The 23,999-nt window shown below is 51.1% G+C and overlaps 1 protein-coding gene across 8 annotated transcripts in view; it reads left to right on the top strand.

Annotated features, from left to right (window-relative positions):
* Nucleotides 1–23,999, top strand: part of ANK1 (ankyrin 1) — a 236,340-nt gene that overhangs the window by 200,992 nt on the left and 11,349 nt on the right. For 5 of the 8 annotated variants that reach the window (XM_040242999.1, XM_040242998.1, XM_040242997.1 and 2 more), the window contains 4 exons: nucleotides 749–880; nucleotides 2,754–2,900; nucleotides 17,763–18,321; nucleotides 21,381–21,618. In XM_040242999.1, the coding sequence (XP_040098933.1) occupies nucleotides 749–880; nucleotides 2,754–2,900; nucleotides 17,763–18,321; nucleotides 21,381–21,618 (1,076 nt within the window). The remainder of the gene's footprint in view (nucleotides 1–748; nucleotides 881–2,753; nucleotides 2,901–17,762; nucleotides 18,322–21,380; nucleotides 21,619–23,999) is intronic. The other 3 variants (XM_040243003.1, XM_040243002.1, XM_040243004.1) reach the window with 1 other exon arrangement.

Here is a 23,999-nt window from a genome sequence, read left to right as displayed (position 1 = left end):
GAGTGGTGTGTGTGTGGTGTGTGTACATGGAGTGGTGTGTGTGTGGTATGTGTATGTGGCGTGTTGTGTATGTGTACGTGGAGTGTTGTGTGTGTGGTATGTGTGGCACACGCACATTCTGGTTCTCACCATCACTTTCCACGCTGGTCTTCCTCATCCCTGAAATGAGACTCAGCTCCTGTGCTCTCCTCTAAAGCACCTGCGATAAACAGCCGTGAAGACAGCGGGAGAGGAAAAGCTTGCCTTCTGCGATGGTGCCTTGCATTTAGATGGGGACTTGTATTCCCGTTTTAAATGTAAACAGCGCCTTTCCCTGAAGAAACACAAATACACAGATGCGTTTCCATTATGACTGCTTCCCGAGGGAAGGGCGGTGGCTTTTGCCTCACTAACAGTGCCCAGGGCATCGGCTGTTCAGCCCTCCCCCAGGACCCCAGCCGGTCCTGCGACCTTCCGCGGCTCAGCCTCATCACCCGTGTTCCAAGTGAGGACAGCGAGAGTGTCCGTTCATTCATTTAGTCAGTCCTTATTACTCTCCCGTGATCACGCCTCCTCCTGGCGCATTTCCTGGGGATGCCACAGGGCAGGTGGCACCTTACACTAGGCACCCTTGGGAAGGAGGCTCCAAGTCCACAGGGGACTGTTCTCTATCTCGGCGTACTCCTCGGGGCGCCCCACTCCCCACTCAGGCTCGGGGCCGGGGCCGGCTCCAGCTGGTCTCACCCTGGTCTTGGTTCCTTACGTGCAGAGCTGGCCCGGGAGCTGCAGTTCAGCGTGGACGACATCAACAGGATCCGCGTGGAGAACCCCAACTCCTTGCTGGAGCAGAGCCTGGCCTTGCTGAACCTCTGGGTCACCCGTGAAGGCCAAGACGCCAAGAGTCAGTACCGGGCTGGGGCGCAGCTGGGACCCTTCTCTCCCCAAAGCCCATGCCAGGAGCTCACCAAGCAATTCTCCCCAGAACTTCTCCCTCCAGACTCCCGGGGTGCTATTGACCTTTGGAGCCAATCTCTTCTGCACACTCTGTCTCTCACACACACATACACAAGTGCACACACACGCAGGCACACACCTCTGAGGGTCCCTGGTCTTCTGGGCAATCCTGCCAGGAGGGCACATCAGAACCTTGGCCATGACCTCTTCCCATTCTCAGGATGAGTTTGCAATCACACTGTTACTGTTACTGTTACTGTTACTGTTAAGTCACTTCAGTCGTGTCCGACTCTGTGCAACCCCATATACAGCAGCCCACCAGGCTCCCCCATCCCTGGGATTCTCCAGGCAAGAACACTGGAGTGGGTTGCCATTTCCTTCTCCAGTGCATGAAAGTGAAAAGTGAAAGTGAAGTTGCTCACTAGGACCCCTAAAAGACCGCATCTGTGTCGGGTGTGTGTCTCTTGGTTGAATTTCTCAAACGAGGATTGTCCCCTCAGAGCCCAGCCAGGAGTCCCCTCGGATGCAGTTCTTGTTCCCCCAGGGTTTTCTTCAACCTGGAGGGAAGATGTGACTCACTCTTTTCAGCTCCTCAACCACATTCCCAAACACAAAACACTAAGAGAAACTGAGTGTTTACATTTGCATCTCAAATCAACTGGCAAGGACCAAAGATTTCCAAAGGACAGGATCCAATTCTTCTCACTCTCATTTTCTTGTAGTATTCTTCTTGTCATTGTCGCTAAGGTGTGTCCAACTCTCTGCGACCCCATGGACCGTAGCTCGCCAGGCTCCTCTGTCCATGGGATTCTCCAGGCAAGAATACTGGAGTGGGTTGCCATTCCCTTCTCCAGCGGATCTTCCCGACCCAATGTTTCCTGCATTGGCAGGTGGATTCTTTACTGCTGAGCGACCAGGGAAGCCCCAGTATTCCTTTTGGGTTACAAAAAAAAAAAGAAAGAAAGAAAAAAACAGTTTTTCCATGCCTTGAAACTGTTGGGGTTTGGAAAATATCTGTTAAAGGATAACAAAACCCAAGCCTCCCTCACTTTACTGTGCTTCAAAGATACTGCATTTCACCCCCTCCCCCAAATTCATCAGGTCTGTTGGTGCCAATTTCCAGCAGCATCTGCTCACTTTGTGTCTGTCACATTTGGGGAATTCTCTCAGCGTTTCACATTTTCTCATGATGACTGCATTTGTCCCGCTGATCTGTGATCAGGGTCCTTATGTGACTATGAAGACTCACTGAAGGCTCAGAGGAGAGTTTGCATTTTTTAGCCATAAAATACCTTTAAGATATGTACCTAGTTTTTTTTCTAGACACAGTGCTAGTGCTATTGCACACTTAATAGACTAGAGTGTAGTGTAAATGTAACTTTCATATGCACCGTGTATCAGTTGCTCAGTTGTATCTGACTCCACCGACTGCAGCCCTCCAGGCCCCTCCCTCCATGGAATTCTCCAGACAAGAATACTGGAGTGGGTTGCCAGTCCCTTTTCCAGGGGATCTTCCCCACCCAGGAGTCGAACCCGGGTCTCCTACATTGCGGGCAGATTCTTCACCATCTGAGCCACCAGGGAAGCCCCTGGAAAATCATAAAGTTTGGTTTCTGGCTCTTGTTGGCTTTATTGCATAGTGTGGACGGAAACTGCATCATCTCCAGGTCTGCCTGACTTCTCCTAGAGGTAGTGTGTTTGGACTTTTAGAAGAGAGGGGGCCTGCAAGCCCCTCACCCCCGCCCCCCAACACACATACTCCAGAGTTCAGAGCTTGAGTAGCGGCCCGCGAGCGCCCTCTCCCTCCGCTCTGCCCGCAGTGGAGAACTTGTACGCCGCCCTGCGGAACATCGACCGCGGCGAGATTGTGAGCATGCTGGAGGGCTCGGGCAGGCAGGGCCGCAGCCTCAAGCCCGACCGCCGGCCCGCCGACCGGGACTACTCGTCGTCCCCCTCCCAGATGAATGGTGAGTGTCCCCCGGGCGTGAGGGGGCAGGCCGAGCCGCCGCCGCCGCCTGACCCTCCCTGGAAACTTCTCGCCGGGTGGCCGGTCAGTCTCCCTCTGGATGGGCGGTGGTGAGAGCAGAGGTGATGGGGGTCCCGGGGGCGGGGGGCCCAGCAGGATAGGAGGGGCGACCGCCCCCCCCCCGCTCTGCTACCCTCCCCTGCTTGCCTCGTCCTCCAGCTCTGCGCAGACCCACCTGCGACCCCCGTCCGTCCGTAGGCACGAGGTTCTGGCGCAAGTCTCGGGTGGGGACCAGCGGAGAGGTGTCCTTAAGCCCTCGGGCTACCCCTTCTCTGGGGCTAAGCGGGCTTGCTTTTTCCATCGAGCTCGTTTCTGCTTTTGTCTCCCTTTTTTCTCGCCCCATCCCTTCCGGATCACTTGTTTGGACTCGGTTTGGCCTGGCACGAAGCCCCTCCCCCTCCGGTGACCCCGCTCCACGGGGGCTTGACCTTTGTCCCCAGCACCCCCTCTGCGGCCTTTAGGACACCTTCCTTGTAGCAGAGGACGGGCCATGTGGGGAGCAGGGCCCAGGTCCCCTTTCCCCTCTGTCTGCATCTGTAATTGGAGCGCACAGAGGCAGGCCTGGCCGCCTCCTGCTGGGATGGTGGGAGCTGGGACCCTTCCTTTCCTCTTGATCTCTTGACTCCACGTGCTGGGCCATCAATCTCTTTAAAACCCACAAGTTGGATCAGAGACCTGAGGTTCCTTACAGGCCTCGAAAAACAATTTGGTTCTGGGGACCGGCTTTCCAGGTGCAGAGTATGCCCCCCGACCCTGCCCCTCCAGCTTGCCCCCCGACCTCCCCCGGCTCCTAGGGCACCAGCCATCCCGGCCACGCCCACGTGCATGCCCCCATGCAGGCCCCTGTGACCAGAGCTTGTGAGAGAGTGGAGGCAGGGGGCAGGGGGCAGGGGGCAGGGGCCTCTCCAGTGAATGCTATGCCCCTCACACTGGTCTCTCTCCCTGAAACCTGGCGTCCAGCGCCCCCGAGTGCAAGGCTTATCAGGTGACCACATTCTGCGGCCTTTCTCTTCTGCCTCTGACCTCACCTGGGCTGCTGCTCTGGCCCGTACTGCCTGCCTTCACTGCCTAACCCCTGGTGGCCAGGGTTCAGGGCTCTTAGCCTCCCCAAATGCTTTTCCTGAAGATCCCCGGCCTGAACCCCTGGGGTGGGGGCTGCCCTTCTGGCCGGGGCCCGTGTGTGCAAGTTCCGGGCTGTGCCCGGGAAGGAGACGCGCTCTCAGCCCCAGCGTCCAGGGCTCCCAGACCAGCCCTCTTCCTGCCCCTTGGGGGCCTGGCTGGACATGACGAGGACCGCTAAGCGACCGATTCGCTTTCACAAGGACGGAGGGAGAGTGGCTGAGAAATGCTGCAGACTGGGGGAAATCAAGAGATAAGACACTTTTCCCTTTTTTAACTAGATAACCAGTCACTTGGTTGGGTTTATTAACAGAAACCCAGAGTTGGTTCAGTCAAGGCAAGGCAGCGTGTTTTGGGGGTTTTGTACCCCAAATCTATGGACACTGGGCACATAGAATTACATGAGGATAAACAAGGCAATTACAACAATTAAAAACCTGTCAAGAGGACAGATCCCACGGCAAGTGTTCTTATCACAATAGAAAAAGGGGTTTTTTTTTAAGGGCAGTTGCATACCCAAGTATTTATCAATGTCCCTTCTGGCCCTGGGACTCCCGTGGGGCCTGGAGACTCTAAAGCCCGAGCAGAGTTCTAACCCCCATGGGCCTGGGCCCTGTGCCCCGTGACTGTGGAAGGGCAGTCCAGGTGGGCCGCTCATTTGGCAAATGTTCTTTGAACACTTGTCATCCGCCAGAGATTGTTCTAAGCCAGGCAGATAAGTCAAACAGACTCCAAAAGGAGCAAAGCCCCAAACTCGGCCTTCATGGAGCTTGCCTTCTTTTGGGACAGGCGAACAAAAATTTATGGAAGTGAGTTAGATAATGTGCTAGCAGGGTGATGGGGGGAATAAATTGGAGTCAAGCAAGGTTGGCGTGTGGGATTGAGGGGTTAGATAGTGGGGTGGGAGTGGGTAGCATGTGAACAGAGGCTGGAGGGAGAGGCGGGGTGGCCGTGTGAACTGGGGAGAGAGAGCCCCGACCAGCAGTCGGGGCAGGGGCCCCAAGCAGGTGAGCCTGGTGCATCCGCAGAGCATGGAGGCTGCCAGAGAGGAGGACGAGAGGGCAGGGGCTGTGGGAGGCCGGCTCCTCCAGGCCACAGTGGGGACGCTGGTTTTACTGGGAGGGTGGTGGAGAGCCATGGCCGGTCTGGAGCAGAAGAGTCCCAAGGTCTGATGAGTTGACCAGGGGTCCTCCCCGCTTTGATTGCAGACATACTCTGAACACTTGTGTGCTTCCTGGCCACTCTGTCGCCTGTCAGCCCTTTCGAACCCCTCGTCCCGCGGGTGTCCCGGCAGACGCGGGCCGTGCACCCTGCGTGCTCGCTCCCGCCAGGCCGGAGCAGACACTCAGACGTCCGCTTGGTCCATCCTGGCCTTTCGGGGCACCAGAGCTGGCTTTGGGTGTTTTTCCTGCCTTCTGCCTTCCTGTCCCGGGAAGACCATGCCCTTCTGGCCTGGAGAGGAGGAGCAGGAAGGATCAGAGGTGGAAGAGCAGGCAGACGGCTGTCCCCCGCCCTTCCTCTGGCTTTCTGTCCCCGGGCCAGCCCGGCCCTCATGCTGATGGCCACGGCATTCCCTTCTTTCCTTTGTGCTTTCCCTGCCCTCTGCTCATCTGAGCCTCCCTCGGCCACCGTGGGCACTTGGGGCGGTGATTGGTTGCTCTGTGGTTTCAGGAAGATAGGAACCTGAGGTCTCTCATCCTTCCTTCCTGGCTCTTCTTGCTGGGTTTGTCTGGACTGGCCGGGGCAGAAGGGCCAGTTTGCTTCTCCTGTACAGGAGGGAACTGCCCCAGACCCTGGGAATAAATGTAAAGGAAAAAACTTGCCCATAGAGCAAAAAAAAAAAAAAAAAGTGTTCCTAAAAATAAAACAGATTTCTCATATGAAAGGGAAAGATGGATATCTCATATCCCATTCAGTCAACTCCATTTGCTTTCATGGGTTGGATGCAACGTCTACTTGGAAATATAATATGTCTTGTTTCTTTCGACTCAGCCCAGCTAGGGAAGTGTGGCTTCCGTCTGAGGTCAGCCTGTCTGTCCCCACCTTGTAGAGTCTGCTGCTGACATCAAATTATTAGGGTCGTCGTTACATCTGGGTTAACAGAGACCCCGGGTGACAGCTGAGATAAGGAGGGGCTGGAATCAGGGGGTGGGTACTACTGGATTGTTCTGCCCCAAGGCTGTGTGTTTGATTACCTGTTACCCAATTTCCCCAAAATACAACCCCTAGGGGACAGCTCTAGACAGAGGGATGGGCTGGTGACCCAGGTATGGTAGGGTCATGAGAGACTGCTCAAGAGACAGGTACTTCTGGATCTCAACCAGAGGACTCAGCCAACCTTCCTGTGCTCCAGTCCACCCAGACTGTGTTTGATAGTCCTTGCTGAACATGGCCTCTTCTCAGTAGGAATCCCCACTCCATCGAGTATGGCCACCTACAGCCTCAGATCCATGCTTGTGGAGGTGTGGTGGGGGGGGCTCAGTGGGGTCCTCTGGAGACTGAGAGGGGGCAGGGAGCATAGCCCCCAAACCCTGTGATCAGGGAAGAGGCTCCAGGATAAACACGAGGCAGAAAGAAGTCCTGAGGAAAGGTGTGCATGAGTTCTCTTTGTGGACACACTTTCATTTGGGTGAAATTCCATTCATGTGAACCCCAGGAAGTTTCAAGGTGGTAAAGTCACCAAAAATGAGACTCAGGCATACTGTGACTGGCAGAGTTATTACCCTCACTCACCCTTAATCAAATCTTACTGAGATTCCCAGGAGTGATAGAATGTTTATCCAACCATATCTGAGGAGCTGTCTGAGATGCAGTCCACTTTTGGCTAAGATAAGGCAACAAGGACTGACCATATCCCTCCTGCTTAAAACAAGCCAAAAATGGACAAGCTATGTGAAACAGCAGTTTTCAAGACACTGACATCAGGCAGTAAAGGTCAGTGATATATGAAAAGTGGAAAATAAATGAGATGAACCCTACAATTGCCTGGATTACTGCCTCGAAAGAGTTTCTAAGTCATGGAGGAAGGAAGAGAAATCCAGAAGACCCCCTGGTTAAGGAGAAGTTGCTGGCAGTCCAAGGAGATCAGGGCAGCTGGAATTCCCTAGAGAGACAGCTGCACAGAGACAGCACTCTGGAGAGCTTCAGAAGGTCCCCCACAAATTTTTGATTATTAATCATCTATTCCCAACAGTCAGACTGATTGTCACAGACATTGCATAGGGAACACACAGTGGTCCTTCTCAATAATGGAGAATGATTAGCCCTAGATTGATCAATGCTCCCACCTAATTAACCTTGAAAGCAAAACTCAAGAGGATCAAACTGTTTTCAAGTAACTCAAAGACATAACAGAACAAAGCTCAAGAATCATTTGTTGTTGTTCAATTCTAAGTCATGTCTGACTCTTCACAACCCCATAGACTGGCTCCCCTGTCCTCTACTATCTCCCAGAGTTTGCTGAAATTCATGTCCACTGAGTCAGTGATGCCATCCAACCATCTCATCCTCTGCTGCTCCCTTCTCCTTTTTGCCTTCAATCTTTCCCAGCATCAGGGGCTTTTCCAATGAGTCAGCTCTTCATATCAGGTGGCCAAACTATTGGAGCTTCAACTTCAGCAACAGTCTTTCCAATGAATATTCAAGGTTGATTTCCTTTAGGATTGACTGGTTTGCTTTCCTTGCAGTCCAAGGGACTCTAAAGAATTGTTACAGGAATACAAAATATCCAGCACTCAACAAGATAAAAATCACAGTGTCTGACATTCAAATAATCCAGTTAAAGATTCTCAGACACACATTCAAAGAGGCAGGGAAACAAAACCCATAATGAGAAGAAAAATCAATCAATTAAAACTGATGCAGATGTTAGAATTAGTAGACAAGAATGGTAAAACAGTTATAACTATTTCAGATGTTCTAAAAGTCAAGTAGAAACTTAGAAGATGTTTTTAAAGACCCAACCAATCCCCTAGAGATGAAACTACAAGATATAAGTTGAAAAATACACTGAATTAAATTTCATTAAAGAAGAAAAAGTGAACTTGGCAACATAGTAATAGAAACTCTCCAAAATGAAACACAAGAAAAACAAAAAAATCTTTAAAAGCATCAGTGAGTTATGGGGCAATTTCAAGTGCCCTAATATTTGTGAAATTAGTTTCCAACAGAGAAAGGGGCTGAAAAAGTATTTGAAGAATTAATGGCCCAGAATTTTCCAAGTTGACACAAACAATAATTACACAGATCCAAGAAGTTCCGTTAACCACATGAAACATGAAATCTACTTTACCAAGGCACATTTTAAACAAATTAGTTAGAACCAGTGATAAAGTTTTTAAAGTAGCCAAAGGTGGGGAAAAAGATGCATTATATATGGAGATAAAGATAAGGATTACATCATATTTCTCACTGGAAACAATGGAAGTAAGTCAGCAGAGCAATATCTTTAAAGTAGAACACATCTTTAAAGTAGAACATCTCGAAAGTAACCTAGAATTCTATACCCAGCAAAAATAACTTCCAAAAATGAAAGCAAATAAAGACATTTCCAGACATACAAAAACAGAAGGAAGTTGTCAACAGGAAGTGACTGCTACAAGCAATTTTTTTTCATAAAATATCCTTCAGGCCAAAAAAAAAAATGACACCAGAAAGAAATATGGATTTACATGAACGAATGAACAGTGCCCCAAATGCTAACTATAAGGATAATACATAATTTTCTCATTATTTAAATCTCTTTAAAAGATAACTGTTTAAACAAAATAATATAATGATGTGCTTATAACATATATAAAAGTAAAATGTATTACAACGATGGTACAAAAGTTGAAAAAGTTGAGAGAGGAAAACGGAAGTATATTATTGTAAGGTTCTTATACTATATGCAAAGTGTTATCATATCACTTAAAAGTAGACTGGGGTAGTTTAATGATGTATGCCAGAAGCCCAAAAGCAACTACTAAACTACTCAAAGAATCATAGCTTATCAGCCATCCAAAGAGATAAAATGGAAATTTTCCATTAACCCAAAAAAAGGCATAAAAAGGGCTTCCCTAGTGGCTCAGTGGTAAAGGACCCACCTGCCAGTGCAGGAGACATGGGTTTGATGCCTGATCTGGGAAGATCCAACATGCTATGGAGCTACTAAGCCCGTGTACCACAAGTACTGAACCTGTAGTCTAGAGCCAGGGAGCCGCAGCTACTGAGTCCCAGCACCCTAGAGCCCGTGCTCTGCAACAAGGGAAGGCGCTGCACTGAGAAGCCCACACACCACAAATTAGAGAAAGGCTTGTGCAGCAGCGAAGACCTAGGACAGCCAAAAATAAAAAAGCAAAGTTATTATTTTTTTCAAAAAAAGGCATAAAGAAAGGGAAAAGAGAACAAAAAAACTGATAGGACAGAAGTAGAAAATAACAAATGATTTAAACCTAACCATATTAATAATCTCATTATTGTAAATTATCTAAAAAAACAAATTAAAAGGCAGATATAAAGGTTTCTACTATATACTGCCTACAAGAAATGTCTTTAAGTGTAAAAACACAAATTCCTTAAAAGTCAAAGGGCGAGAAAACATAAACTATGCTAACGCTAATTAAAAGAAGACTGAAGTGGCTGTAGTAATAGCAAACAAGTAGATTTCAGAACAAAGAATGTTATCAGGGACAAAGAAAATAATTTCATAAGGATAAGCAGTCCATCAAGAGAGCATTGCAGTCTTGAATGTTAATGTACCAGTAACATAGCTTTAAAATACATGAGCAAAATCTGAAAAAAACACAGTGGGGAATAGACAGGACCACAGTTATAGTCGGAGATTTCAATACCCCCATCTTGCTAATTGATAGAACAAGTAGAAAAATGAGTACCCAAATAGATTTGAACAACAGTCATTCACCTTGGCCTGATTGACATTCATAGAACATTCCACCCAATGACAGCAGAATACACACTCTTTTCAATTGTGCCTGGAACAAACTGACATAGATCATATTCTCAACCAGAGGTCCCCGACTCCTGGGCCACAGTCCACCTGTTAGGAACAGCAGGATTGAGTGGTGGGCGAGTGAGCGAAGCCTCATCTGTTTTTACAGCTCTCCTCAACACCCGCATCACTGCCGGGGCTCCATCTCCTGTCAGAGCAACCGTGGTGTTTGATTCTCAGCAAATCGAACACAATAAATGTAATGCGCTTGAATCATCCTGAAATCATCTCCTGCACCCGGTTCATGAAAAAAATTGTCTTCCACGAAACTGGCCCCTGGTGCCAAAAAGGTTGGAGACCATTGTCCTAGACTATAAAGCAAGTCTTGATAAATATCAAAGAATTTAAGTCATTCAAAGTATATTCTCTGACCACAGTAAGTTAAATTACAAGGCAGTAACCGAAAAAGATACGTAGGAACTCTCAGACATGTGGAAGCTAAATAATACAGTTCTAAGTAACCCATGGGTCAAAGAAGAGAGCAAAGGGGAAATTAGAGAGTATTTTGAATCGAATGAAAATAAAAACACGAGATGGCAAAATGTATGGGATGCCAGCAAAGCAGTATTAGGGAGAAATTTATAGCACTAAACATCCACATTAGACAAGAGAAAAGTTCTCAAGTCAGTTACCTCAGCTTTGTAATATTTTAAGATATTCTAAAAAGAACAAATTAAACTCAAAGTAAGCAGAAGGAAGATAATAAAGATCAAAGCAGAAACTGATGAAACTACAAACAGAGAACACTAAAGAAAATCATTAAAACCGAAAGCTGGTTCTTTGAAATGATCGATAAATTGATAAGCATCCAGCCAGACTGATCATGAAAGAGAAGAAAAGAATTACCAATGTCAAGAATAAGAGGTAACTTCACTAAAGATTCTATAGGAAGCAAAAGGATGATAATACTATGATAATTTTATTCCAGTAAATTTGAAAGCATAAGTGAGATTGACAAAGTTCTTGGAAAATACAAACTATCAAAGCTCACACAGGAAGAAAGAGATACTCTGAATATAGTAAAGAAATTCAATGTATAATTTAAAACTTTCCCACCAATTTGTAAGTTGGTGCTGCCACTATTGGAGAAGGAAATGGCAACCCACGCCAGTGTTCTTGCCTGGAGAATCCCAGGGATGGGGGAGCCTGGTGGGCTACCATCTATGGGGTCGCACAGAGTCGGACACGACTGAAGCAAGTTAGCAGCAGCAGCCGCCACTATGGAAAATAGTACGGAGGCTCCTGAAAAAACTAGTTGCCGTGTAATCCTGCAATCCTAATCCTGGGTGTATATCCAAAGAAAATTATTATTTGAAGATGCATGCACCCTAATGTTCGCTGAAGCACTATTTACAGTTGTTGAGACATGGAAACAACCTGTCCATCAACAGACGAATGGATAAAGAGGATGTGGTACATATAGACAATGGAATATTACTCAGCCATGAAAAGGATGAAACAATGCCATTTGCAGCAACATGGACGGACCCAGAGATTATCATACTAAGTGCAGTAAGTCAGACAGAGAAAAACAACTGCCATGTCATGTCACTTATGTGTGGACTCTAGAATATGACACGAATGAACTTATCTGTGAAACAGAAACAGATTCGCAGACACAGAGAAAGGACTTGTGGTTGCCAGCGGGGAGGGGAGCTGGGGGAAGGGTGAACTGGGAGTTTGGGATCAGCAAATGCAAGCTATTATGTGCAGGATGGATAAGCAACAAGCTCCTACTGTATAGCACAGAGAACTATATTCAATATCCTATGATAAAACAGAATGGCAAAGAATATGAAGAATATGTATATATATAACTGAATCATTTTGCTGCACAGTGAAAATTAAGACAACATTGTAAATCAACTATACTTCGATAAAACAAATAAATCAATAAAAAGAAAACATTCCCACCAAGAAAACTCCAAGCCTAGATGACTTCAGTGGCGAATGCTAGCAGACATTAAGGAAGAAATAACTCACTCAGAAAATTTTAAAGGACATAATATTTCCCAGCTCATCCTATGAGGGCCGCTTTACATTTTTGGTCAAAAAGAAAAGGAAAGAAAGAAAGCCATTAAAGAAAAAACTACAGACCGATAAGGAGTGAGCATTTATGCAGAAACTCTAAATTTTAGCAAATCTAAATCCAACACTATACAAAAGGACAATGCACCATGATCAAGTGGGGTTCATCCAAGGAATGCAAAATAGTTGAATATTCAAAAATAAATCAGCATTTGGTTTTCCATGTAAGGAGTGTGGATGTCACCACACCATGCTGACAACAAGTAAAAAGCTAAACACTTTGAAAAATCAGTAACTCTTCTAGAATCTGTAGGAGAAGTGAGGACTGAGGGCAAATTACTATCCCCCAAATCGGACAGTCTGATCGGTGAATATGAAGAATAGCAATTTACTGGAGCAGAGACCTAAAGGCATCTACAAAAAAAACCTGAAGCTAACATTATACTTGATGGTGAAAGACTGAACGCTTTCCTCCCACATTCAGTAACAAGACAGCCATGTCCGCTCCTCCAGCTGCTGCTGTTTTTCTTTTCTTTTCTAAGTATTTATTTGTTTGGCTGCACCTGGTCTTAGGCCACTCAGGTCTTCAATCTTCTTTGCAGTGAGTGGGATCTCTTAGTTGCAGCATGTGATATCTTGTTCCCTGACCAGGAATGGAACCCCGGCCCCCTGCACTGGGAGTGAGGTGTCTTAGCCACTGGACCACCAGGGAAGTCCCCCTACCCCTGCTTCTGTTCAGCACTGTCCTTGAGGTGCTACTGGTACAATAAGGCAAGTAAGAGAAATAAAAGGCAGCTAGATTGGAGAGGAAGAAGTAAACTGTCTTTGTTCACGGACAACGTGATATATATAAAAATCCGATGGAAGCTAACAAATGAGTTTGGTGAGGCTGCAGGATACAATATCAGTATATAAAAAACTCAATTGAATCCTATATACTAGCGGTGGAAAAGTACAAACTGAAATTGAAAAAAAGAATAGCCTTTACAATAGCATTGAAAAAATAGAAATACTTGGAGGTGAATGTGATAAAAGATGTAGAAGATATACACTGAAAACTACAAAACACTGCTGAGAGAAATTAAAGAAGACCTGAGCAAACTCCGGGAGACAGTGGAGGACAGAGGAGCCTGGTGTGCTGCAGTCCGTGGAGTCGCCAAGAGTTGGATACGACTCAGCAACTGAGCAACAACAAATAAATGGAGAGATACACTGTTCTCATGGGTCAGAAGACTCAGGACTGTTATCAGTTCTCCCCGAAATGATCTAAATATCTGATGCAGCCCAATCAAATCCCAGTAGGCTTTTTTGTGAAAAGTGAACAAAGTTTTTCTAAAATTTATATGGAAAAGACCTAGAACATCCAAAACAACTTTGAAAAAGGACAAAGTTGAAGGATTTACAGTGACTTCAAGAAATAGCAATCCACTCCAGTATTCTTGCCTGGAAAATCCCATGGACACAGGAGCCTGGGGGACCTTAGTCCATGGGGTCACAAAAGAGTCAGACACAACTTGGTGACTTAACAAGAAGATTTATTACAAAGCAACAGTGACCAATGCAGTGTGGTATTGCCATAAAGATATAAGTCAGTGAGTCCAGACACAGAACCACACCTACAGGAATAACTGATATTCAGCAAAGAGAATTCAGTGGATCATTTTTACCACATATCATGCTGGAGCAATTAGACATTTATATGCAGAAATGAACTTCAAGTCATACCTTACATCACATACAAAAATTAAATCAAACTAGATCATAGATTAAATGTAAAACCTGAAACTATAAAACTTCTTGATTAAAACATAAGAAAAAAAAAAACCCTTAGAGATCTTGGATAAGGCAAAGCACAGCCCACAAAAGAACAAATCAACAAGTTGGACTTCATCAAAAACTTCTGCCCTTCAAAATGCACTACAAAAAATGGGGGAAAAAAAAACACAAGCTACTGATTGGAAGAAAGTATTGGCAAATAATCATCTGATATAGCACTTGTATCCACAATATATAAAGAACTCACAAAACTCAATAATAAAAAAACAACCCATGCTTTAGAATGAGCATAACATTTTAACTTAACCAAGAAGATATGCAAATGGCAAACAAGCACACAAAAAGATACTCAGCATTATTAGTCATCAGGAAAATACAAATTAAAACTATTGACATAAGGAGGTACACTACACATCTGTAAGAAGAGCTAGAGTGAAAAAGACTCACCATATCAAGTGTCGAGGATGTGGAGAACTTGGGACCCCCAAGATATCACACTGCTGGTGGGAATGTAAATGGGACACTTGGGAAAAGCTTTGGTTGTTTCTTTAAAAGTTGAAGATATTCCTACAGTGTGACCTAGTCATTCAGCAAAAACAATGGATGAATTGTTGATACATGCAACAACATGGATGAAATTAAGCTGAGTTAAAAAATAAAAAAACCAGACACAAAGATTCCACACTGTATAGCTCCATTTAGGTAAAATTCTGGCAAATGCAACTAATGTACAGTGACAGAAAGCAGATTAGTGGTTACCTGGGGGCAAGGTGGCGGAAGGAAGGACTGCAAAGAAGCCTGAGGAAAACTTTCAGGGATGATGAATGGCCCCCTCGTCACTGTGCTGATGGTTTGTTTCATGGGTGTTTCCCTGTGTCTGAAATTATCAGATTATCTACTTTGCTGCTGCTGCTGCTAAGTCACTTCAGTTGTATCCGACTCTGTGCAACCCCATAGACGGCTGCCCAGCAGGCTCCGCCGTCCCTGGGATTCTCCAGGCAAGAATGCTGGAGTGGGTTGCCATTTCCTTCTCCAATGCATGAAAGTGAAAAGTGAAAGTAAAGTCGCTCAGTCATGTCCGACTCTTTGCAACCCCATGGACTGCAGCCTACCAGGCTCCTCCGTCCATGGGATTCTCCAGGCAAGAGGACTGGAGTGGGGTGCCATTGCCTTCTCCGATTATCTACTTTAAATGCATGCATTTAGGGCTTCCTCCATGGCTCACAGAGTGATAAAGAGTCCATCTGCCAACCTAGGGGACACAGGTTCAATCCCTGGTCCAGGAAGATCCCACATGCCGAGGAGCAGCTACGCCCGTGTGCCATAACTACTGAGCCTTTGCTCTACAGCCTGGGAGCCGCGATTCCTGAGCGCACATGCCTCAGCTGCTGAGGCCTGCACACCCTGAAGCCTGTGCTCCACAACAAGAGAAGCCACCACAATGAGAAGGCCTCGCACGGTAACTAGAGAGCAGCCCCCTTCGCCGCAACTAGAGAAAAGCCTGCAGCGCAATGAAGACCCAGCACAGCCAAATAAATTATATATATATATATATATATATAAAATGTGCATTTATCATATGCCAATTGTACCTCCATGAAGCTATCTTTAAAATATTGCATTGGCAAAATCTAGAACCACTCTGTGTCCCTTAGGCTAAATCTCTAGTTTCCTCATCTATAAGGTAGGAGTAATATTGTGACAAATAAAAATAACACGTTGGATATACTTTCATGAGAGAGAACTCAATTAGTAATGGTAATAATAGAATAATGCTTTCAAGAATAACAAGAAAAAAACTAAGTATGTGATTCTTAAACGGCCTGCTCACCTCTACCTGCAGAGGTTTCTGTGGAGGGTTGGAAGGCTGTGGCCCTGGTTTCCCAGTTCGGTCATAATCTCACACATAATGACTCGGTGTCACTATTGTGGGAGGCTCCGATGCACACGTGTCCCCCACTATCCGCTTTGTTCCTCCCAGTTTGGCCAGAGCTGGGGGGCTCCCTTGGTCCCTGTCTCTGCACAGCCCTCCCACCAGCTCACACCACCCCCAGACACCATGGTTTCTTCCTCCTTCTCCTAATTTGGGGATGCAAAGCCATGTAGACATGTAGGAGTCTTGTAGATCAGGCAGGAGGAAAGCTCGCATGGAAGATGAGGAGAGTCAAGCACGTAGCTCAGTTGCCCGCAACCTTACGCACCTGTCCTGGTTAGCCGTTGCCGTTTCACGACTTACGGGCGAGGTCATCCGTCCTGGCTCCCGTGTCCCTCCCGTATCTGAAGGCTCCACACGGGGACAGGCTCCTTGTCCTCTGAGTGGACAGTCCCGGGAACCAGCTCGGGAGATCATGAGGCAGATTCAGAGATGGAGGATCCAGGTGAGCTGGAGTCATTGGGAAAACATCGTGAAAGAGGACGAAGAGAACCTGACCCTGTGTGTGTGTGTGTGTGTGTGTGTGTGTGTGTGTGTGCGCACGCGCACGCGCGCCTGTGTTTTTATAGTCCTCAACCCTTTAGCACATACGGGGCCTGCCATGGAGGTAGACCTCAGTATTTTTTGGTGGGAGAAGTGAGTGAGAGGACAGCTGAGCTCTGTCAGAAGTCTAGCGGCTGGAGGGCAGGAGCTGAGGCCCAGCTGGGCGTGAGGTGCGCCGGTCTGGCCAGGAGGCGGGGGGAAAGCCTGGATGCAGTGGAGGGGGCCGAGTGACATCGAGTGGTGGGATGGAGAGTGTGGACATTGTGTTCGGGGCCTCTCTGGGCTGTGGGAAGGGCCCCTGCAGGCCCTCCAGGGCAGCCCACCCACGCCCAGGTCCCTCTGGGCTCTGCCGGATCTTCAGAGGTTGTGGGCACGGGCGTGCTCCCGGGGCCCCAGACTAGCTGGACCCAGTGGAGAACCTTGGCTTCTAGCCCTTCCCCTGCCTGTGGATCAGCACCAGCTCCAAAGCAAGGGCAGTGATTCCTTCCCTCACCTCAGTTAGAGGAGGCTGAGGCTCCTAACACACACCTATCTCATACTCACACCTGCACCCCCACAGGATCCTGACATCTCGCACCAGACCCAATCAGGAAACTGTCCGAGGTCAGGATCCGGGCACATCCCCAGGGAACAGGCGTGGGACCAGGCTGCGGTCAGGGGCCCGGGCCCTGTGGCTCCCTGCCCACGGGCTCACGGCTGACCCGGCCGGAGTAGGCAGACTTCCGAGGGAGCAGGGATGTGCCTGGCACCTCGTGGGCCCTCTGACCCAGCCTCCGGCTGTTAACCCTGGAGGACACCCCCTCCCCAACCTCGGTGCCACTTTAGACCCTTTCCAGGTCCTGGAATCCATACGCCACTGCTTGCAGACGGCTGACCCCATCCCAAACCTTGGGGTTTCCCATTTGGCCACCGCGAGGAGGCCTGTGGATGCTCTCTGTGCTCGCCAGACGCCCCCCTACAACCCCCGGCGAGGGCACAGTCACCCACAGTGGCTCTGGGGTTGCACCCCTCCCTTGGAGGTGCCTCCCTAACAGAGCCCACCCCCCTGCCCAGAGCTGTGCCCAGGGGAGACGGGTGCAACGAGAGAGCAGCCTCTCCTTCCTCAAGGCTGTCAGAAGGCTCGGGCGCAAGCCTTTGGATCAAGGCGTCTTGATCCCTGCTCTGGACTCAGAAGAGCAAGCGTTCCATCCTCTTCTCTTGGCGTCCAGCCCCCACCCCCGGCTTGCCCCGCGCCCCAGAGCCTTGTCCTGTTGTCCACGTGCCTGGGCAGCAGCCGCAAGGCCTGGGCAGCCCCGCCCCGGAATGCGCATGTCCGATCGTGGCCGAGCCTGTGCGCGCGAGTGAGTGACCCTGCACGTGCGCGCGCGTGACGGAGGGCGCCGCTGGAGCACGTCGTCCTCTGTCTGCCCATCCAGGTTACTCGTCGCTGCAGGACGAGCTGCTGTCCCCCGCCTCCCTGCACTACGCGCTCCCCTCTCCGCTGCGCGCAGACCAGTACTGGCACGAGGTGGCCGTCCTAGACGCCATCCCCTTGGCGGGCACGGAGCATGACGCGCTACTGGAGATGTCTGACATGCAGGTGTGGTCCGCGGGCCTCACGCCCTCGCTGGTCACTGCTGAGGACTCCTCTCTGGAGTGCAGCAAGGCCGAGGACTCGGACGCCACCGGGCACGAGTGGAAGCTGGAGGGGGCACTCTCCGAGGGACCCCGGGGCCCCACGATGGGCTCTCTGGACCTCGTGGAGGACGACACGGTGGATTCAGATGCCACAAATGGCCTTATCGATTTGCTTGACCAGGAGGAAGGTCAGAGGTCAGAAGAGAAGCTGCCAGGTCATGAGAGGCAGGAGGACTCGACAAGTGCAGGGCAGGACTCAGAGCGTGAAGTGTCTCTTGTTTCAGGCCAGCAGAGGGCGCACCCCCGCGTCTCAGAAACCCCCACCGTGAGCTGGGCGACGGACTCGAGCCAGGACAGGTAAAGGCAAGGGCTGGGCTGCTGGGCGGGGTGCCTTTTGCCGTCCCGGGCTTCCAGGGGGGTCCTGTGCCTGGCAGTGAGTAAGGGGGGACTTTTATATGCTGCTGCCCCCCAAACCTCGTGTGCCAAATGCCCTGGAGGAAATAATTCAGTAAGGTGCCAGCTTGCCCCTGTGCCTCCCAGCCGGCATGCAGGCCTCTGTGTTGTGATAAAGAGTGGAGCTGCATCTGCAAAGGCCAGTCCTTCCCCGAAACCGCCCCCAACTCCTGTGCAGCCCCCAGGAGAGAGGCTGGGGGTGTTGGGATGGGGAAAGCGATTGTCAGGCTGGGACAAGCCACGGCCCTGGCAGTACAGCAGAGCCGGGGGCCCTGGGCCCTGGTCACTGCTGTGTTGATTGTTGAAAGCAAACCATAATTGGAAACCTGGAAGCTCCAGGGCCCAGGCGAGCGGGTGGGCAGTCACAGGGCCTGCATGTGACGGAGCTGATAAGGCTGCCCTTTCTAGTTACGCCTCTCCGGAGGGGTGAGGCCAATTGGGCTTATCTGGGCGGGACAGAGCTTCAGCCGTTGAGGATGGTTCCTCTCCTGGGTAGCTCCTGGCCACGCTTCCCGCCGTGAGAAGGCCTGGGACTCAGCCAGGCTGGCAGTACAGGCGGAAGGGCCTCGTGCACCTCGGTGGACACAGTGTCCAGGCCACGTCCATGCAATGGAGAGCCCGCTGCACCCTGGTGCTTGGCCTAAGTGCAGAGGGGTCTTGGGGCGAGAGCGAGACAGACTGACAGACGAGTAACAGGTACCACCGTGGCCTCTGGGGCTGGCCCAGGAAGGGCGTGGCCGAGGCCCTCTCCTCCCTGTTGCTTTGCTCCTCAGTTTCCCCAAAGCACACGGTTCCTGTGCTCCCGGGAGGCTGCGGCCACCCCCGTGGAGCTCAGGTCCGGCCAGACCGTGGGAAACCTGCTCCCCTTTCCCTTTCCCACCCGTGTCCCCCTCCCAGAAGCCCTGGCAGACGACGCCTCCCCAGGGAGGAGCCGCTCAGTGTGGCCCCATCCCCCAGCAGGACGGCAAACAAAGCCGTAGGAGACAGGATAGCCGGGATTCATTCAGTGCCCCCAGATGAACCCTTTGATTCTTGAGGAAAATTGGGCAGGCTGAGCAGTGAGGATCCAAGGTGAAATTGGGCCTCCCAAGCACCTGCAGTGGCCCTTTGCTCAACAAGCGTGTATCGGATGCCCGTGTGTGCTGGCCACGGCACCGCTGTGACAGCAGCGTCCCTAGACAGGGACCAGGGGTCTGGCGGCCAAGCCTCAGAGCATGACCAGCGGGCTCTGTGACCTGGGCCAGCCCTCCCGTGGGGACAGATGGATTTCATTCATTCACCCGAGAATGTATATTGAGGCCAGCTGTGTGCCAGGCCCCTGTGCAGATGCCTCCAAGCCAGGGTGGTGGCCTTAAGCAAAACACTGTCCCCACCCGCAAGACATTTATGTTCTTGTGCAGCGGTCCCCAACCTTTTTTGGCACCAAGGACCGATTTCGTGGAAGACAGTTTTTCTATGAAGTGGGGGCGGGGGGGATGGTTTGGGGATGATTCAAGTGCGTTGCATTTACTGAGCCCTTTATTTCTCTTCTGATTACATCAGCTCCACCCCAGATCATCGGGCACTGGATACTGGAGGTGGGGGGACCCCTGTTCTGGGGGGGGGGAGCTGACAATAAAGATAAAATAAATGGAATGGAAACTAATTTTAAAAAAGAAATGCTCATTAGTGCCAAGTACTGAAAAGAAAAAATAAAGCAGGAAAGGGAAAGAAAAAAGAAAACAGGAAAGGGGAATGTTGGAATTATAGAGAAGGCGGCCAGGGACGCCTGAGAGTGACTCAGAGGAAGACGTAAAGGAATTCAGGTGACGAGCCCTGTGAGCATCTGAGCAGAGGTGCCCTCAGAGGCCCTATTGGTGCAAAGGCCTTGGAACAGAGCACACCCACCGCACTCCAGGGACAGCGAGGAGCTGGCTGCGCCTGGAGCAGGGTGATCAGGGAAGTGGTGGGGCCTGACATGGCAGGCCTTGGGGTCCTAGAAGGACTGTGGTACTTCTTGGGTGGGATGGAGAACCATCAGAGGGTTTTGAGCAGAGATCCAAGGTGATTGGGTCACAGCCAGATGCGGCCAGGAGTAGAGGCAGGGAGACGAGCTACAGGAAAGAGTCCACAGTGACGTGGACCCAGATGGTTGGCTGGGAGTAGTCATGCTCAGGATGTATTTTTGGAAGTGAAATCCCAAGGATTTGCTGGCAAATAAGATGTAGCAATTGAGAGAAAGAGGGGTGTCCCAGAGGACACGGGTGTGCTTGAGCTGACACCTGAAGGACCCAGGGTGCCATCTACTGCAGGGTGGGGAGATGGCTGGAACAGGCATGAGGAGGAGCCCCTCAGTGAGGACTTGAGCCCCCGAGATGCCCATCAGAGACCTCCAGGGCAGGTGTCGAGGAGGCTGTCGGACACACAGGCCTGCAGCTCAGGGAAGAGCTGCTGGGGACCCGCCGGTGGGCTTAAAGCCACGGGTTGAATGACCTCACCTGGGAAGCGGGTGTAGACAGGGAGAGAGGTCTGAGAACTGAGCCTGGGCCCTTCCAGGGTCAGATGCCAGGGAAGTTAGGAGGAGACATAGAGGACACTGAGAAGGGACAGCCAGTGAGGGAGGGAGGAGCAGGCATGTGTGTCCCCGAGGCTGTGGGAGAGCCTGCTTCGAGGGGCGGGGGGGTCATCTCACCAGCTGAGCCCTGGCGTGAGGACTGTGGGGTGGGAGCAACATGGCGGGGCTGGCCGGCGGGTATGGGGACCCCCGATGACCAGGCCATCTCGGGGCCACAGGAGCGGAGCTGTCCACTCAGAGGACGGGGCCCAGCAGCACTGGCGTCCGCGTCTCTCTGGACGGGGCAGATGCTGTGTGATGGTTCATGCCCTCCCAGCCTCCAGAGCGCAGGGCAGGCTCTGGAAGGGGAGGACCCCCGAGAGAGGTGGCTGGGGGTGACCGGTGTCCTCGGTCTCTTCCCGGGGGCCAGGGTGCACGACTGGGATGCGGAAGGCTCTATTGTCTCCTACCTACAAGAGGCTGCACATGGCTCCTGGCCAGAGGAGGCCCCGCTGGGCCCACACTCATTCCAGAGAACGGTCGGCGGCTCGCCGGAGCTCGAGGAGGGCCCAGGGCCTGTGGCTGAGCAGTCCGAGGTCGGCAGGGAGCGGAGACCATCTGGCCCCCAAGAGTGGACACAGGAGGCTGGCAGTACCTTCTCCCTCCAGGTAAAGGTGGGCGCCCTCGGGCAGGGGCCCCCTGACGCTCCACCAGGAGGACCAGGCCCCCGGCATCTGCTCACTCGCTCAGACCCCCGCTGGGAGTGGTTTCTCTTTAAAGGTTGGGGCGGTGGCTTCTCTTTCTGTCTGCTCACCTGTGGGCCTCTGTGACCCCTCTGAGGGCGGGGAGGGGCTCTCCTTGATGGGGGTCCAGAGACTCCCAAGCACACCCATGATGCCCCCTTCCTGCTCCCACCGCCGGCCGCTCTTCACATGCCCAAGGTGGTCACAGGATCAGAGTGGGGCTCTGTAGTTGATGTTCAGTTGCTAAGTCATGTCCGACTGTTTGCGACCCCATGTACTGCAGCACGCCAGGCTTCCCTGTCCTTCACTCTCTCCCCCAGAACTTGCTCAGGCTCATGTCCATTGAGTCGGTGATGCCATCCAACCATCTCATCCTCTGTCGCCCCCTTCTCCTCTTGTCTTCTATCTTTCCCAGCATCAGGGTCTTTGGAGGGCTGGTTTTGTTTGTTTTCTTTTTCCGTCATGTTTTAGGAAGAAGGGCTTAGAACCCAGAGGCCTGGCCGCTGGCTGATTTGGGTCTTACCCAGTCTTTGGGGCCAATAACCAGCTACTCTCCTCCAGGCCCCTGGGTCCCCTTGTGTAAATGGGGTAGAGAAAGGATTGTCGCCAGGATTCCCTGGGGTGTCTGTGCCCACGCAGGTGGATCCCCATAGGGACAGGCTGGGACGGGGGGCGACCCCCGCACAGGCTGTGGCCTCCACCCTCCCTTCAATTCAGTTCAGTTCAGTTCAGTCGCTCAGTCGTGTCCCACTACTTACTTTATTTATTGTTTTGTCTTGACTACCCATTTATGTGGACATCTGTTTCAATGTGTTTTTTGAAACTTTTTTGTATTGTGAAAAATTACAAATAGACACAAAACCAGATAGGATAGCCTATTACCTTCCAGCGCACACACACTTCCCTCTGAAGTTATCTTGAAACTAATCCCAGATGTTATGATCTTGCACTGCGTGCTCAGTCGCTTCAGTCATGTCAGAGACTCTTTGCGACCGTATGGACTGTAACCCCCAGGGTCCTCTGTCCATGGGATTCTCCAGGCAAGAATACTGGAGTGGGTTGCCATGCCCTCCTCCAGGGGATCTTCCCAACCCAGTGATGGAGCCCAGGTCTTCTGCATTGCAGGCGGATTCTTCACCCTCTGATCCAGCAGGGAAGCCCAAGAATCCTGGAGTGGGTTGCCATGCCCTCCTCCAGGGGATCTTCCCAACCCAGGGATCCATCCCTCCTCTCTTACATCTCCTGCATCGGCAGGCGGGTTCTTTACCACTAGTGCCACTTGGGAAGCCCGTTATGATCTTGACATAATTTTAAAAAAGAATAATTTTATTCATTTGTTTACTTTGGGCTGCGCTGGGTCTTCGTTGGCGCGGGCTTTTCTCTGGCTGCGATGAGCGGGAGCCGCTCTTCCTTGCGGTGGCATCTCCTGCTGCTGAGCGCGGGCCGCAGGCGTGTGGGCTTCAGTCGTTGACGCTCACAGGCTCACGGGCCCTGGAGCTGGGGCTCAGTCTTTGCGGCGCACTGGGTTTAGTTGCTCCGCGGCACGTGGAGTCTTCCTGAACCAGGGATCGATCCCGTGGCCCCTGCACTGGCAGGTGCATTCTTATCCACAGAGCCCCCAGGGAAGTCCTCGACATCGTCTTAATTTGTGTTTGTATGAAGTGCGAGTCACTGCTCTGTAAACGCGTATCGATACTTTCAGCACATGCGTAGCGTGTGCTCCGCACCTCCGGGCCCTCGTCTTCCGTATGTGCGTGTCCTCTTCCGCCCTCCCCTTCACTGCCGGCTTCTCCCCTCGCCCCTGTCCCAGCCCGAGCCTCGAAGGCGCCTCCGAGGACCCCAGGACCAGGCGGGCTCCACCATGGCCGGGGCTGCTGGCTGCCAAGAGGTGCCAGGAATTAAACGGGGTTTTATTTAGAAGGCGTCCCTGCCAAGGACACGCCTCCGGTGGCAGGGCCGCTGCGCCCGTTTGTAATCCCCCGCCACCCCAGGCGTTCTTGGTGGTCGGACTGCACCCGCTTCTGCGACTCCTGGTCATGCGCACTTGTCCCAAAGCACCAGGCCCACCCCCCGACCCTGGGTCTGTGCCCCGCCCCCCGCCCCGCGAGTCCTGGGGACGACACCAAACAGGAGCCTGTCTGTGCTCGGCTTTGGGGGGCGGGGGAGGACTGGAGAGAAGGCAGGATCCTGGAGAAGCAAACCCTCCAGGGTCACTGTGCCCAGCTGCCTCGTTTACAGAAGAGGAAACTTGAGTCCCAGGAGGCCAGGCGCCAGGGCGGGGAGAGCCCCAGACCTCCAGTCCCAGG

This window comes from Oryx dammah, unplaced genomic scaffold (assembly GCF_014754425.2).
Source record: "Oryx dammah isolate SB20612 unplaced genomic scaffold, SCBI_Odam_1.1 HiC_scaffold_7, whole genome shotgun sequence".
Lineage (NCBI taxonomy): Eukaryota > Metazoa > Chordata > Mammalia > Artiodactyla > Bovidae > Oryx > Oryx dammah.
Note: the sequence above shows the minus strand (reverse complement) of the source record. Positions and strands in the feature narration are given on the sequence as shown.